This window comes from Erythranthe guttata, chromosome 9 (assembly GCF_056151865.1).
Source record: "Erythranthe guttata isolate IM_541 chromosome 9, IM_541, whole genome shotgun sequence".
In the NCBI taxonomy this organism is placed as follows: domain Eukaryota; kingdom Viridiplantae; phylum Streptophyta; class Magnoliopsida; order Lamiales; family Phrymaceae; genus Erythranthe; species Erythranthe guttata.
Genome location: NC_142541.1, coordinates 811,103 through 823,649, shown reverse-complemented (window position 1 = coordinate 823,649; position 12,547 = coordinate 811,103). Strand labels below are relative to the sequence as shown.

The following is a 12,547-nucleotide window of genomic DNA, read 5'->3' as shown; positions in this document are numbered from 1 at the left end:
ATTGGCCAATAGGATTATTTCTTCTCTTCCAAGTTATAAGAGATAAATATCAATTTAAAGAGAGTCAATCAAATCGCGCCACGTCATCAAGAAGACTTTAAGCAGGACTCTTATTCTACCACTATAAATAGGGACCCTCCCTAGACAATTCAAAACACAACTCAAGAAGAAGAAAAATCGTAGGTCATCTTCATCAAATTCAAGTCGTTCTTCATCAAATTCAAGGCGTTCTTCATCAAATCGAGGACGTTCTTCAACAAATCAAGATCGAAGGAAGATTGAAGGGCCAAATCCATCAAATCGAGGGCGTTCTTCAACAAATCAAGATCGAAGGAAGATTGAAGGGCCAAATCCATCAAGAACTCCAAGATCATCAAGTCAAAACCCGTCAAAGTTCACAAATCGAGATCGAAGGAAGATTGAAGGGCCAAATCCATCAAGAACTCCAAGATCTTCAAGTCAAAACCCGTCAAAGTTCAGCGTTCGATCTGAGATTCAAATCACAAGACCCTCGGAAGACGTTATTCAAATCCAAATCAAATCCGGAGAAGATAGAGTCAACGACCCGACTCCAAAATCAAAGTCAAACACATATTGTTCATGAGAGAAGAATCAGAGGATTAAATTAGAGTTTGTAACCCGCAATATATTTTATTTTAATTCAATAAAATTATTTTTGTGCAAGTTTTTCTTGTTTGTCTAAATCGCAGATAAGAATTTATTGTTACAGGGAGGATTGTTGAGGTGCAAACCGAAGTCCCATATTGATTTAATATGGAAAATGTCAATGATTTACAATGTGGATTTTTTGTTAACCCGTGTTGGACGATTAAGTAAATCATCAATATGGATCTGCCACGTGTTGGCAATTGAATGGAATCGGCAGCCCCTCTTCTGATTTTTTTTTAATGCATTCGATTTCCGAACTTAAAATTCTAGACTTCGCTAATGCTCACGCAAGTAGCTCACAAACTTAATGACATGTCACCAATTTGTATTTCACACATAAATTTATACATTACCATCTTTGAAAAAAAAAATCCTTTTAATTTTCATCTTTATTTTCATTTTTCTTTCTTCTTTTTCTAAATAAAGAAGTCCAAAAATTGGCCCACGTTTCGTACATAAAATTATATATCTACAAAGTCACAATTCTTGACAATAGTTAAGAGCTGGTCCGACGTGTTTGCTAGTGCTATTGTTTGTTGTTAGGTTGTCCATTTGCACAACCTTTATTTTTCTTTATTATTACTTTCCAAAAAAACTTTTAGGTGTGCTGCATACTTTTTGCTTAATTTATATAAGTTGCTTGATTTAATTTATTTAATAAACTTTATTAATTATTTATATATGCATCACACATCATAGCTTTTCTTTTAATTTTTTTATTCAGTATATGCAAACAATTCGCATACTTTTTTTTTTCTTGTACTTCTGAATAAGGGTGTAAATCGTACGGATCAGATCGAAATTAGTCATTCGACAATATTCTGATTTTTTTTCGGAAGTTAAAAACTAGTTTCAATTCCGTTCCAAAAAAATCCAGAAAAAATTCGGAAATTCGGAAATTGGAACGAAAAAAAATTGTTCCTAAATCGAAAAATCTTCGAATACGAATCGGCAAAATTCGAAAATTTTCAATTTTGGATCACCGACAATATAAAATACATAATAATAATAATAATATTGTAATTTTTAATTTTAAATTGAAAGCATGTTGGAACTATTAATACCTCATCAACATTAAAAAAAGAAAAAGAAAAAGTAATTAAAAAAAAAACGTGGTGAGTTGAAGAAAAGAAGAAGAAAAAAATGAAGGGTCCAAAAAGATTCAATGAACAATTTCATGTAGCAAATGCCACGTGTCAGCTATCTATTTACTAGCTTTATTGTGTGTAAGAAAAGCTTCCACAAAAAAAAATGTCATAAAACCAATATCACTCGCACCACAGCAGCACACTGCTCTTCAGTACAAAGAACAGTTATTTTTCATTCATTCTTCTTTCATTAAAATACTTTAATTAATTGAATCTTCCAATATTTTTTACATATTATATTCTGTTCTTGATTTACTTCTCTCTCTTCTTCTTTTTTTTTTCTCTCTCAAGAAAAAGAGGAAGAAAATGGATATAGATTTCTGGGCTGCAAGAGTTCATAGCCAATCAACTATGCTTACCAACTCTGGTAATTAAATAAATAAATAAATTTGCTCTTTTTTTTTTCTAAATTCTAAGCTTATTTTCTTTAATATTTTGTGGGTTTTTTCTGATTTTTTTTTTCAATTAATATTTAAATTTTTGATTTTAGCCCAGAAAAAAAAAATTATGGGCATTACTTCAAATTTGTTTTCTTGATAAAATTCAGTTCTTTAGATATATGAACTGAATTATTACTGATCTGTATATGATGCAATCTGATTTATGTTAGGGGCAATTTAGGAAATGATAAATTTTTGAAAAGGATCAAAGTGTTGAATTTTGTCACATTCTTGTGCAATTAATATTTGCTTGTGATGGTGATTTATTTATTAATTTGATTAATTAATTGAATAGGTAATCATATGCTAATTGAAGGTGAAGGGGGTGATGAAGTTGGAGCTTGGTTTCCTTGCCCTTTTTGTTACGTCGAAATCGAACTTCCGTTGCTTTGTATCCATCTTCAACAAGAACACTGCTTCGACTTGAAAAACGCCGTAATTTGATTGCTTATACTTATAGTGTCTTTTTTCTCTTCCTCCTTGATAAACGGGATGTAAATATATACATGGCCATGGGCCGGTTCGATCCAGTTCACGGTTTACAGTAAATACGCATTGGGAAAAAAATTATGTTTTCGCACTCACTCTCGACTTTTGTATTTCTTTCTTTCTATTACAGGTTTGTCCGATATGTGCAGCGAACTTAGGGAAAGACGCGCTCGGTCATTTCATGGTGCAACATGCACATTCGATTAAGGTGTGCCTTTATTTAATTTTCTTATGTGATGTGAATTAATTATTAAGTCTTGATTTTTATTTTATTTTTCTCTTAGAGGAGGAAAAAATCTCAGAAGTCTGGATTTTGGAGTAATGTGCCGACAAATTTCGTAAAGGATTTACGGGAATTAAGTTCGTTTCTTGGTAATAACTCAATCACTGGACCCGGCAATTTGAATGAATCGGGCCATGATCCACTACTTTCCCCGTTTCTCTGCACCGTGCCTGCGACAGCCCCTAAAGACAGTCGGAAAGAAATTTCCTCGAGTTTTGCTGCAACTTGTGATGCAGAGAGGTGAGTTTATCAAATCCCAAAAATTTTCGTCGAAGCTTTATATATACGGATGCTTATTTTCTCGTAAGAGAAAACGATAATCGTATTTAACCACACACACACACACACACAAAGAACAGAGGAATGATATATTGTTCTTCCATCATCAGTAAAACAGATTGTCCTGACAAAGTCGAAGGAGAAGACTACAAAGAGAGGAAGAAGCAAGCTGCTTTTGTTCAGGAGCTTCTGTTTTCGACTATCTTTTAGCGCTTTTCGGAGAACCTTAATTTACACAAATTATTACAAGTTAGCCACCAGGTTTTATCATTGGTGTATCTATATATATATATAGATATATAAACTGTAACATTTAAATTGAACACGATATATATAATATGTCAGATGCTGAGAAATTCAACAGATCTTCATCAGCTGTTTTCCTAATGACTTATACACACACCCACATTGGTGTGTGTGTGTGTTTGTGTGTAAATGAATGGATTGGTCACCCTAATTTAGAGCATCTAATAGACCTTGATTCAGTAGTTGGCTCACTAGAGTAATTAGCAATTGGAAGAAACACATTTAAGTTAATATAGTCGGGAAAAAATAAAACGAGTCGCTGTAAATTCAAATTAGAAACCGGCAAAAATTACGAATCTCTTTCGACTGGCAATAGTGTCGCTACTACTCGAGTTACTGTCAACATACAAATCAAATTGCTAAATCAAGATTCAAATGAAAAAACCGATCTCCATCATTAAATTGTCTGAGACGAAGCAATCTAATTCGAATAAGATCAAATCATCGCAAATTGCAGGAAACATAAAAATCCCGTTTCCCAACAGATGAATTGCTCAAACAAAACGTAGAATTTTCGTCGAGTCGAATCATTAAATCAAAATGTCATTTACGGAAACCAATATACTAGTGCATAAGCTAAAAACAAAAAAAAAAAACTCCGATCCATCATATACGACAACTAACGGAAGATCTTTCAGCCATAAAGCCCAACACGAAATTCGACACGATCGGGCAAAAAACAAAACAAAGAGTGTTGTTCATAAGTGCATCATCAAATCAAGATTCATACGAAAAGATCGACGTAGTCATCATTAAGTTCTCGAGACGGCAAAAAAAAATGAATGAATACAAGAACAGAAACTCCGATTTCCTCGACAGATAATCAAATATTAATCGCTCGAATACATCACAAACAAACGGAACGAAAGTAGAACTTTTCATTGAAAATGTTCGTCACCGAAACTAATACACTACTAATGCATAAGCCAATCAACACAAAACCAAACCCTCCGATCCATCATATACGACAATTAACAGAAGATCTTGCGGCCATAAGCACAACATAAAATCGATCAAAATCAGGCAAAAGCTCAACATTTACTCACTAGTGTAAATTACCAAAATACCCTTCTACTCGATAATGGCTTGAATGACACCTGCGCCGACAGTCTTGCCACCTTCCCTAATAGCGAATCTCATCCCTTGTTCGCAAGCAATCGGCGTAATAAGCTCGACTTCCATCTTCACACGATCCCCCGGCATAACCATCTTTGATTCCTCGTCTTTATCGTTCATAATACTCGTCACTTTCCCGGTCACATCGGTCGTCCTCATATAGAACTGCGGCCTATACCCCGCGAAAAAGGGAGAGTGCCTCCCGCCTTCTTCCTTCTTCAAAACGTAAACAATCGCCGAAAACTTCTTGTGCGGCGTAATCGTACCGGGCTTCGCCAGAACCATCCCTCTCTGGATATCGATTTTCTGTACACCCCTCAGAAGTAACCCTACGTTGTCGCCGGCGAGGGCTTCGTCGAGAATCTTCTGGAACATTTCGACACCTGTCACGGTGGTGCTTTTCGTGTCTTTTAAACCGACGAGGTCGATGATTTCGCCGACGCGTACGGTGCCTCTCTCGACTCGGCCCGTGGCGACGGTGCCTCGGCCGGTGATGGAGAAGACGTCCTCCACCGCCATCAGGAACGGTAATTCGGTTTGCCGTTGAGGGATTGGGATGTAATTGTCGACTTCGTCCATTAGGGAGTAGATTTTGTCGACCCATTCGTTTTCGCCCCTTTTGATTTTAGGGTTTGCGGTTAGGGCTTCGAGCGCGAGGAGGGCGGAGCCGGAGACGATCGGGATGTCGTCGCCGGGGAATTCGTACGAGGAGAGGAGTTCTCGGATTTCCAATTCGACCAATTGGAGGAGTTCGTCGTCGTCGACTTGGTCCTGCTTGTTCATGAAGACGACCATGTTGGGAACTCCGACTTGTTTGGCGAGGAGGATGTGCTCCTTGGTCTGGGGCATTGGGCCGTCGGCGCCGGAGACGACGAGGATAGCGCCGTCCATTTGGGCGGCGCCGGTGATCATGTTCTTCACGTAGTCGGCGTGGCCGGGGCAGTCGACGTGGGCGTAGTGGCGGTTCTCGGTCTCGTACTCGACGGTGGCGGTGTTGATCGTGATGCCGCGGGCGCGCTCCTCCGGTGCGGCGTCGATCTCGTCGTACTTTTTGGGGGCGGAGTTGCCGAGGGAGGCGAGGGCCATGGTGAGGGCGGCGGTCAGGGTTGTCTTGCCGTGGTCGACGTGGCCGATTGTGCCGATGTTGACGTGGGGTTTCTTCCGCTCGAACTTGCCGCGGGCGGCGCGGACGGAGAAGCGGCGGAGGGGGGTGGCGGCGGCGGCGGCGGTGGTGGTGGGGTGGAGGAAGAGGGTTGTGGAGGATGGAGTGAAGGTAGAGGATAGGATAATTTTGGTGGGTTTTGTGGAATTGGGGTTTGTGGTGGATAGGTGAGTGAGTTTCGCAACGGCGGCGGCGGCAGTCGAGTTGGAAGTGATGGAGGCCATGGCGGTAGAGAGAGAAAGGGAGATGAGAGAGAAAGGGGGGATTCACAGACACACAGTGGAGTGTGTGTGTGTGTCTATCTGAAGCAAGAAGAAAAGAGGGCCTCTCGTCTCATTTCTATCCATTTTTTTTTTTCTTTTTTAACTGAGTAATTGGGGGTATGGGGTTTTTGTGCTACTTGTCTCACGTGCTGCCACGTGTATAGTTTATTACCTTGGGTTTTTATTTAGGGTAAATTCCACTTTCCCCCTAGTACTTTGGCTTGATATCACTTTTACCCCTTCTACTTTCAATTGCATCGATTTGACCCATGTACTTTAAAAATCGTCTTAATGTGGTCCACGCCGTTAGTTTTTAGATATTTGGCTTTAACAACGTTTGATCTAAGTCTGAAAATTACAAAAAAACCACCACTCCCGGTTCAAATAATTATTAAAAAAAATATTTAAAAATATTAAATTAAAAAAAAATTGTGTCTGCCATCGTGGACTATGCTTTCTCGTTGTCTTGAATATTTTTATTTTTATTTATTTTTTAATAATTATTTAAATTGGGAGGGGTGGTGTTTTTGTAATTTCATATCTTAAACCAAACGGTGTTAAGGTTAAATGTCTGACAACTAACAGCGAGAGCAACACTTGAGACAATTTTTCTAGTACATGGGGCAAATCAATGCAATCGAGAGTAGAATGGGGTAAAGTGATATCAAACCAAAGTACAATGGTGAAAGTGAAATTTATCCTTTTTATTATATAATTTCATTTTCAACATGCCAAAAAATGATAAATAAAGGAAATCGGGTAAATTACTAAAAAAAATCTCATATTTTGGAAACTACATCCAGACCCTGGATGTAAATTTCGTACATGCGCTCCCTACAAAATGATGTTAATGTAAGAATGATGGGTTGTTTTGTAAATAGACTTTACTTTAGGGGATGGTTGTAATTTAACTTAAATATATAGGGTTGTATATGACATGAACTATGAATTTCGGGGCTTATTTAGAATTTTAGATAGCTATAGATTAAACGGGCCAGAAATTCAGTCTGTAATTGGGCCACGTTTACAAATTGAGGCCTCTCTTTTCTACAAAGTATTGCACATGAAAAGGAAAAAAAAGGACAAAATAGGAAATTTTTCCATCACAATAATTAACTGAAATGTTCAAAGACCATTTTGACTTAGAATTGAATTTTGACCATTTTCTAATCGAATGTTAGCAAACTACAAAACAGGGAAACCGTAGCTCTTTATATTAGCTTTCTAAATCAACTTGAGTTAGCTAATTTGGATGCCAGATAATAAAGTTATGCATAAATGAGTTTTAGATAACTCAAATTGTCAAATTTGTGTGCACTGCTCATTGATTCATGAGTAACTTTCTCATATGATATCCAATCTTGATTATTTAACTTGAATAAGAAACCTAACTCGAAGAAGTACAAATTTTGTATTTTGCTTTTACCTAATTCAGACTAAAAAATTGTCCAAATCACATTTAAAGTTGAAACAATATTATTAAACCTGAAACGACATTCATCACATCTCATAGGTAATCATCCAATTAATATTACATGAAACGGAATTTCATGAACAAAAGGCTTAATATAACTGTGAAACAAAAGAAATTTTAATATAAATCAAATCAATTTAAACCTTTCTGGTTACAATAATTTAATGTCCAAAATCCACACCAAACCTATGTGGCAGCACGTGCCATGCATGCACTCTTGAGGCACAAAAACTTTAGCTTATAAAAACCAAAAATAAAATAAACTGTATTGTGTTAACAAAACAAACATGAATCTGTACATCTCTGTTTTAAAGAAAAACAAAAGAACCTATTCACTATGTAAAAAAAATGTGTAATAAAAAGAAAATCATATCCATACTTGAACAACACAATCTCACGCTTACCGGATCCATAATCAACGAAGCTTCGTCAACTCCACACAATCTCCCTTCAACCGGACTTTCAACACGAACAAAATCACTCGGAATTCTCTACAAACCTTCATCAATTACGATGAATAAACACTGTTAGAGATATATTTACTGCCACAGTTTGACAAATTCAGATTGTAAAGACTTACATCATCGATCAAGATTGATTTAAAAAAATAATATTAGTAACGGTCTTTACTTTCAGCCATCTTCCGGTTACATGTACTAAGAACCCTCTGACGCGTCTCCTGTGGGAACTCTTTTAGAAAATCCAAAACAGCTAATTCATGCTTCTCTTTAAGTTCGTTTAGCTCCTTCATCTGCTTATCGAACACAGACTCGAGTTTCTTGACAATAGTTTCGATTTCTTGTGAGTCGGTTTCGCTCTCACTCGGCACTGTATTTTCTTCGATCGATACTGAATCATTGGCTTCGTGATCAGAATCATCATCGTTATGACTGATAACAGGTGATTGCAAATTCGGGTCCAATTTAGAAGAATCTTCTTTTGTGGGGGAAACGCAAACACTTTCAAGAATTGCTCGACCAGCAATAGTGTTGTTGTTGTTGCTTGAGGAATCTTTCGGTGCCCAATCGGGGATATGGGATCTAATTTCAGAATCTATCATTGAAGCAATAACGGTCACATCGTGGTCCGTCAAATCCAGCTCTTCGACCATTTCACTAGCAACATCGGTCGAAGTGTCCACCTCGATATCGAATGGGAAGTGGATGTTTCGAACATGGCCTGAGCTAATTAATAAGGAAAAATAAGATTGATTAAACCCATAAACATGACATTAAACTAAATTAAAAACAAGAACCAAATACAGAAAGGAAAAAAAAACGGAATCAAGAACCTGATGAATCTGCTATACGAAGCTTCAGAAATATTGTGTTCTGGTCTTTCCTTTGGCCCTGTAACATGAAATCCCGACTTCCTTCAAACACGGTGTCTTTTCCGGTATCATGTTGTTTGCCATTATCATCTGCAAATTAATTTAAAATGTCACAAAACACGAAAATAATGATTGATTCCCGCAATTAACGAGTAAATAAATCCTGCAAAAAGTTCACCTGCATTTGCATTTGCATTTGAGGACTGTGGCAGTAGCGAACGACCTATACTCCCCGAATCTTCATCTGGTTGTAGAAATGGGTCCATTAATAGTTCTTTGGCCGATAATCGATTAGAGACTCTCGATATGCATTTCTCTATAAATTTCCGAACTCCAGGATCCTTCACTTTTTCTAATGACGCAGGCTTGATTCCCTTCAGTTTAAGCAAAATAATGATAACATGTTCAGATATATAGGTAAATGCAGGCTTGGTTCTGAAAATCGAAATCTTAAAAATGTTTTGATTACAGTGACTCATTATTGCCTTCATGAGTAAATGTAGGCTTCGATAGATATTTAAAAACGAAACAGGAGATATTTCGAAAGTCGAGAACAACTTACATTCGTCACTTTCTTATATATCTGAGCAGCGTTTGCACATTCAATATACGGATACTCAAGGGTGACTAGCTCCAGCAAGCACATACCAAAGGCGTATATATCAACAAGTTCATTATACTCCTCTTCATAAAGCTCCGGTGCCATAAATTCAGGTGTGCCTAGTATTAAACCACGCCACACAATTCATTAAATCTCCGTAAAAAAAAACCACATTCTTGCAGTGAATACTCGTAAATCGAACCTTACCTATAACACTATGAGCCGAACGAGCCTGCTGAAGTATAGCAGCAAGTCCCAAATCACCGATTTTCACCTCCCCTTGATTCCCATTAACAAATATATTATCACATTTCACATCACGATGAATAACTGGTGGGTCGTGACTGTGTAGATACAAAAGCCCCTCTAGTATTTGTTTAGACCATTTCTTCAAAGCCCTCACATCAACATGCTTGTGTTTCTTTCGATACCTATACAGATTATACAGACGCATTTAACTAACTCCAACCACGTTTCGCCAAATATAAATAAATTAAAACGAGTGTGTGTGAATCTTAACGTACTGTCGCAGATTCCCGGATGTGAAAATTTCGGTGATGAAGTTGATATGCTCGTTCTTCGTATCAACCCACGAGTTGTAGAATTTGATAATATTTTTGTGTTTAAGGGTTTTTAGCAAGTGAACCTCGGAATACAATCGCTCTAAATCCACTGCGTTTCGCAAGAGATCAGCAACTTTAACCTGATTCCAAGCCACCTCGATTCCTTCACGTTCATCAAACGCTCGATATCTATGTTACCAACGTCAGAATTAAGGCGACACAGAGAATGAATTATGTACTCAAATTATATTTAAAAAACAATACAGAAAATCAGGAATTAGGATACACTTTCTTGAAAGCTCCTTTACCTAATATCTCCTTATACTGCAAAAGGAATGAATAACAGGAAACAAACGAACTTAGTAAACCGATTTTTTTCAAAATTGGGGCAGAATGAAAACAAAACTAAACGCAGATTTCTCTACAAAATCGAACGCCATTCACGATTAGAATAACGAATACTTGCTACAATATAAGTTAATAAATATTGGGGAAAAAAAATTAAAGAAAAATAAAAAAAAATCAGATGAACTGCAGAAATATACGAACCCTTCCATAGCGACCGGAGGGATCAACCTCGACGAACTCGGGTTCGGAGTCGGAATCGTCCGGGTCGGGTTCCGGCGCCGAGTCCGGTGCCATTTACCTACTCAATTAATCAAACAAAATTAAATTCAAAAAAAACAAACCACTTAGATTCAGATTCAGCAATCAGGATTCCGGCGAATTCAACTGAGAATTTCCGCCAATTGGACAATCGAATCGAATAAAAAAATCAACACATGCAGCAATTTGCGGCTGTGAGAGAAAAATTTAAATAAAAAAAAATAAAAAAAATTATAGTAATAATATAAATGTGTCAGCTGTGAAACATCAATTTTCCAGAGGATTTGAATGCCAAAATCAAAAACTTATTATCAAAAGTTGGTACGAAAATTATGTGAAAAAAAAAAAAAAAAAAAGCTTTTCTCTTTGTATACGCTTTTGGGATCAGAGGAGGGCAGACGAAGCCGAATCAGCTAAATTAACTCTTTCCAACTCAGGACTCTTTCTTTTTTTCTTTTTATTATTTATTATTTATTATATTATTTTTTTATTTTCTCCTATTTTCCGATTCTATATGAAATAATTGGAAAGTCAAAGTAATTATAAAATGAAATAGCACACATGTATAATTTAATGCTGGTGGAGTAATTCTATGTATGAAAAAAATAAAATATCTCCGATTACAAGAGGAAATTAGACGGATCGGATCGAATTTGACGCTTTCGAAGAAATTCTGTTTTTCGGTAGATGGAAATGAGTTTTGAATCTGTTAGGGAAAAATCGGAAATTGGAATTCAAAAAACAAAATTGTTCCAAAATCGAAACTTATGAATCGGATCGCTGGAATCCGGATATTCTATTTTATAGAAATATTGAATATTATGTAATTTTTGAGAAATAATCATTTTTTAAAGAGATATTTTCGGAAACTAAAATCAGAACGAAAATCGGAATCTACATGTGTTCCGATTATATTCCCAAAAAAAGAATCGGAAATCGAATGGCAAGACTTCCGAAATTCGAAATGAAAAATAGTATACCAAAATCAGGAATTTTGAAATTGACTTTCAAATTTTTTTAAAAAAATAAAGGGTATAAATAACACTCACCTCCTGTAGTTTGAATTTTGTGCACATGATCCTCTTGTACTTTTAATATAGCAAATGACCCCCTTGGATTTTAATATAAACACATAACCCCTTGTATTTTAAAAAAAAAATCATCTTACTGATGCGCATGATTATTTACGAAGTGGAATATCATAGAAGCTTATGTACTTATTTTAAAAATACATGGGTTATATCCACAAAGTTCAAACCACGAGGGTGTTAAATGATAATTACCCAAGATAAAAATTACAACAATTTGTCTTTTAAAATATATATTTAAATTTAAACCGACAATACTCGAACCCACGCTATTTGTAGTTTGACATTGTGTCACATATATAATCCATGTGGGGGCAAGTATTTTTTTATTTTGTTTAACATATTTATTTATCGTTTTATTAATTAAAAGGGTTTTTATTACTAATGGGGTATTTGTAAATAGTAAGCAATGTGTGGGGAAAGTCAACAATCTTCTATAAAGATCCAAAGGGGAATCTAGATTTTAATATTTACACAAAATTTGACACAACTTATGGAGACAACAACAAATGTGGCTTCATCTCCATATAACAACAAGATTTTAATGATGTCATTGTAAAATGTAGTGTGTGATCTACAAAAATTGGGTAACTCTTTTAAGGTAAAGTAAAATTACAAGAATTCTTTTTCTGTTTCATATTTTACAATCACATGCACCCTTTACCTATGAATCGTCTTACATATTCATCCTTATAGTATCAAATTTAACTGAATCCCCTAGATTATGTGA

General features: G+C 36.2%; 3 protein-coding genes across 7 annotated transcripts; 1 reads left to right on the top strand and 2 right to left on the bottom strand.

Annotated features, from left to right (window-relative positions):
• The first annotated feature begins 1,918 nt into the window (after positions 1-1,918).
• LOC105974980 (protein DEHYDRATION-INDUCED 19 homolog 5) lies at positions 1,919-3,695 on the top strand. Of its 3 annotated transcripts, none has more exons than XM_088823417.1 (6): positions 1,919-1,981; positions 2,109-2,184; positions 2,553-2,692; positions 2,877-2,954; positions 3,031-3,269; positions 3,419-3,695. In XM_088823417.1, the coding sequence occupies exons 2-6, from the start codon at positions 2,124-2,126 to the stop codon at positions 3,516-3,518; spliced, it is 618 nt and encodes a 205-aa protein (XP_088679543.1). In that variant the 5' UTR covers positions 1,919-1,981; positions 2,109-2,123; the 3' UTR covers positions 3,519-3,695. The 3 variants fall into 3 exon arrangements, with proteins under 3 accessions (XP_088679543.1, XP_088679544.1, XP_012855596.2); XM_088823418.1 differs by having other exon boundaries at positions 1,951-1,969; XM_013000142.2 differs by lacking the exon at positions 1,919-1,981 and having other exon boundaries at positions 2,030-2,184.
• A 779-nt stretch (positions 3,696-4,474) lies between these two features.
• LOC105974977 (elongation factor Tu, chloroplastic) lies at positions 4,475-6,255 on the bottom strand. Its single transcript, XM_013000140.2, has one exon. It carries the CDS (start codon positions 6,114-6,116, stop codon positions 4,686-4,688), a length of 1,431 nt encoding a protein of 476 aa, XP_012855594.2. The 5' UTR covers positions 6,117-6,255; the 3' UTR covers positions 4,475-4,685.
• A 1,489-nt stretch (positions 6,256-7,744) lies between these two features.
• Positions 7,745-11,164, bottom strand: WNK3 (WNK family serine/threonine-protein kinase 3). 3 transcript variants are annotated; one of them, XM_013000139.2, is made up of 9 exons: positions 10,673-11,164; positions 10,410-10,447; positions 10,085-10,312; positions 9,768-9,991; positions 9,522-9,679; positions 9,138-9,333; positions 8,921-9,049; positions 8,210-8,808; positions 7,745-8,128 (listed from the first exon to the last, which is right to left on the bottom strand). In XM_013000139.2, exons 1-8 carry the CDS (start codon positions 10,763-10,765, stop codon positions 8,243-8,245), a joined length of 1,632 nt encoding a protein of 543 aa, XP_012855593.1. In that variant the 5' UTR covers positions 10,766-11,164; the 3' UTR covers positions 7,745-8,128; positions 8,210-8,242. The 3 variants fall into 3 exon arrangements, with proteins under 3 accessions (XP_012855593.1, XP_088679546.1, XP_088679547.1); XM_088823420.1 differs by having other exon boundaries at positions 8,260-8,808; positions 10,673-11,159; XM_088823421.1 differs by lacking the exon at positions 10,410-10,447 and having other exon boundaries at positions 10,673-11,085.
• Positions 11,165-12,547: the final 1,383 nt, after the last annotated feature.

What these genes read in the sequence shown, in the direction of transcription:
- WNK3 (XM_013000139.2), bottom strand. Translation starts at nt 10,765, where the DNA reads ATGGCACCGGACTCGGCGCCGGAACCCGACCCGGACGATTCCGACTCC. An exon ending in TATATAAGAAAGTGACGAAT is followed by an intron (nt 9,334 to 9,521) that starts GTAAGTTGTTCT and finishes CTTAAACTGAAG; the next exon opens with GGAATCAAGCCTGCGTCATT. An exon ending in AAATGCAAATGCAAATGCAG is followed by an intron (nt 9,050 to 9,137) that starts GTGAACTTTTTG and finishes ATTAATTTGCAG; the next exon opens with ATGATAATGGCAAACAACAT.
- LOC105974977 (XM_013000140.2), bottom strand. Translation starts at nt 6,116, where the DNA reads ATGGCCTCCATCACTTCCAACTCGACTGCCGCCGCCGCCGTTGCGAAA.
- LOC105974980 (XM_088823417.1), top strand. Translation starts at nt 2,124, where the DNA reads ATGGATATAGATTTCTGGGCTGCAAGAGTTCATAGCCAATCAACTATG. An exon ending in AACTATGCTTACCAACTCTG is followed by an intron (nt 2,185 to 2,552) that starts GTAATTAAATAA and finishes TTAATTGAATAG; the next exon opens with GTAATCATATGCTAATTGAA. An exon ending in GCTTCGACTTGAAAAACGCC is followed by an intron (nt 2,693 to 2,876) that starts GTAATTTGATTG and finishes TTTCTATTACAG; the next exon opens with GTTTGTCCGATATGTGCAGC.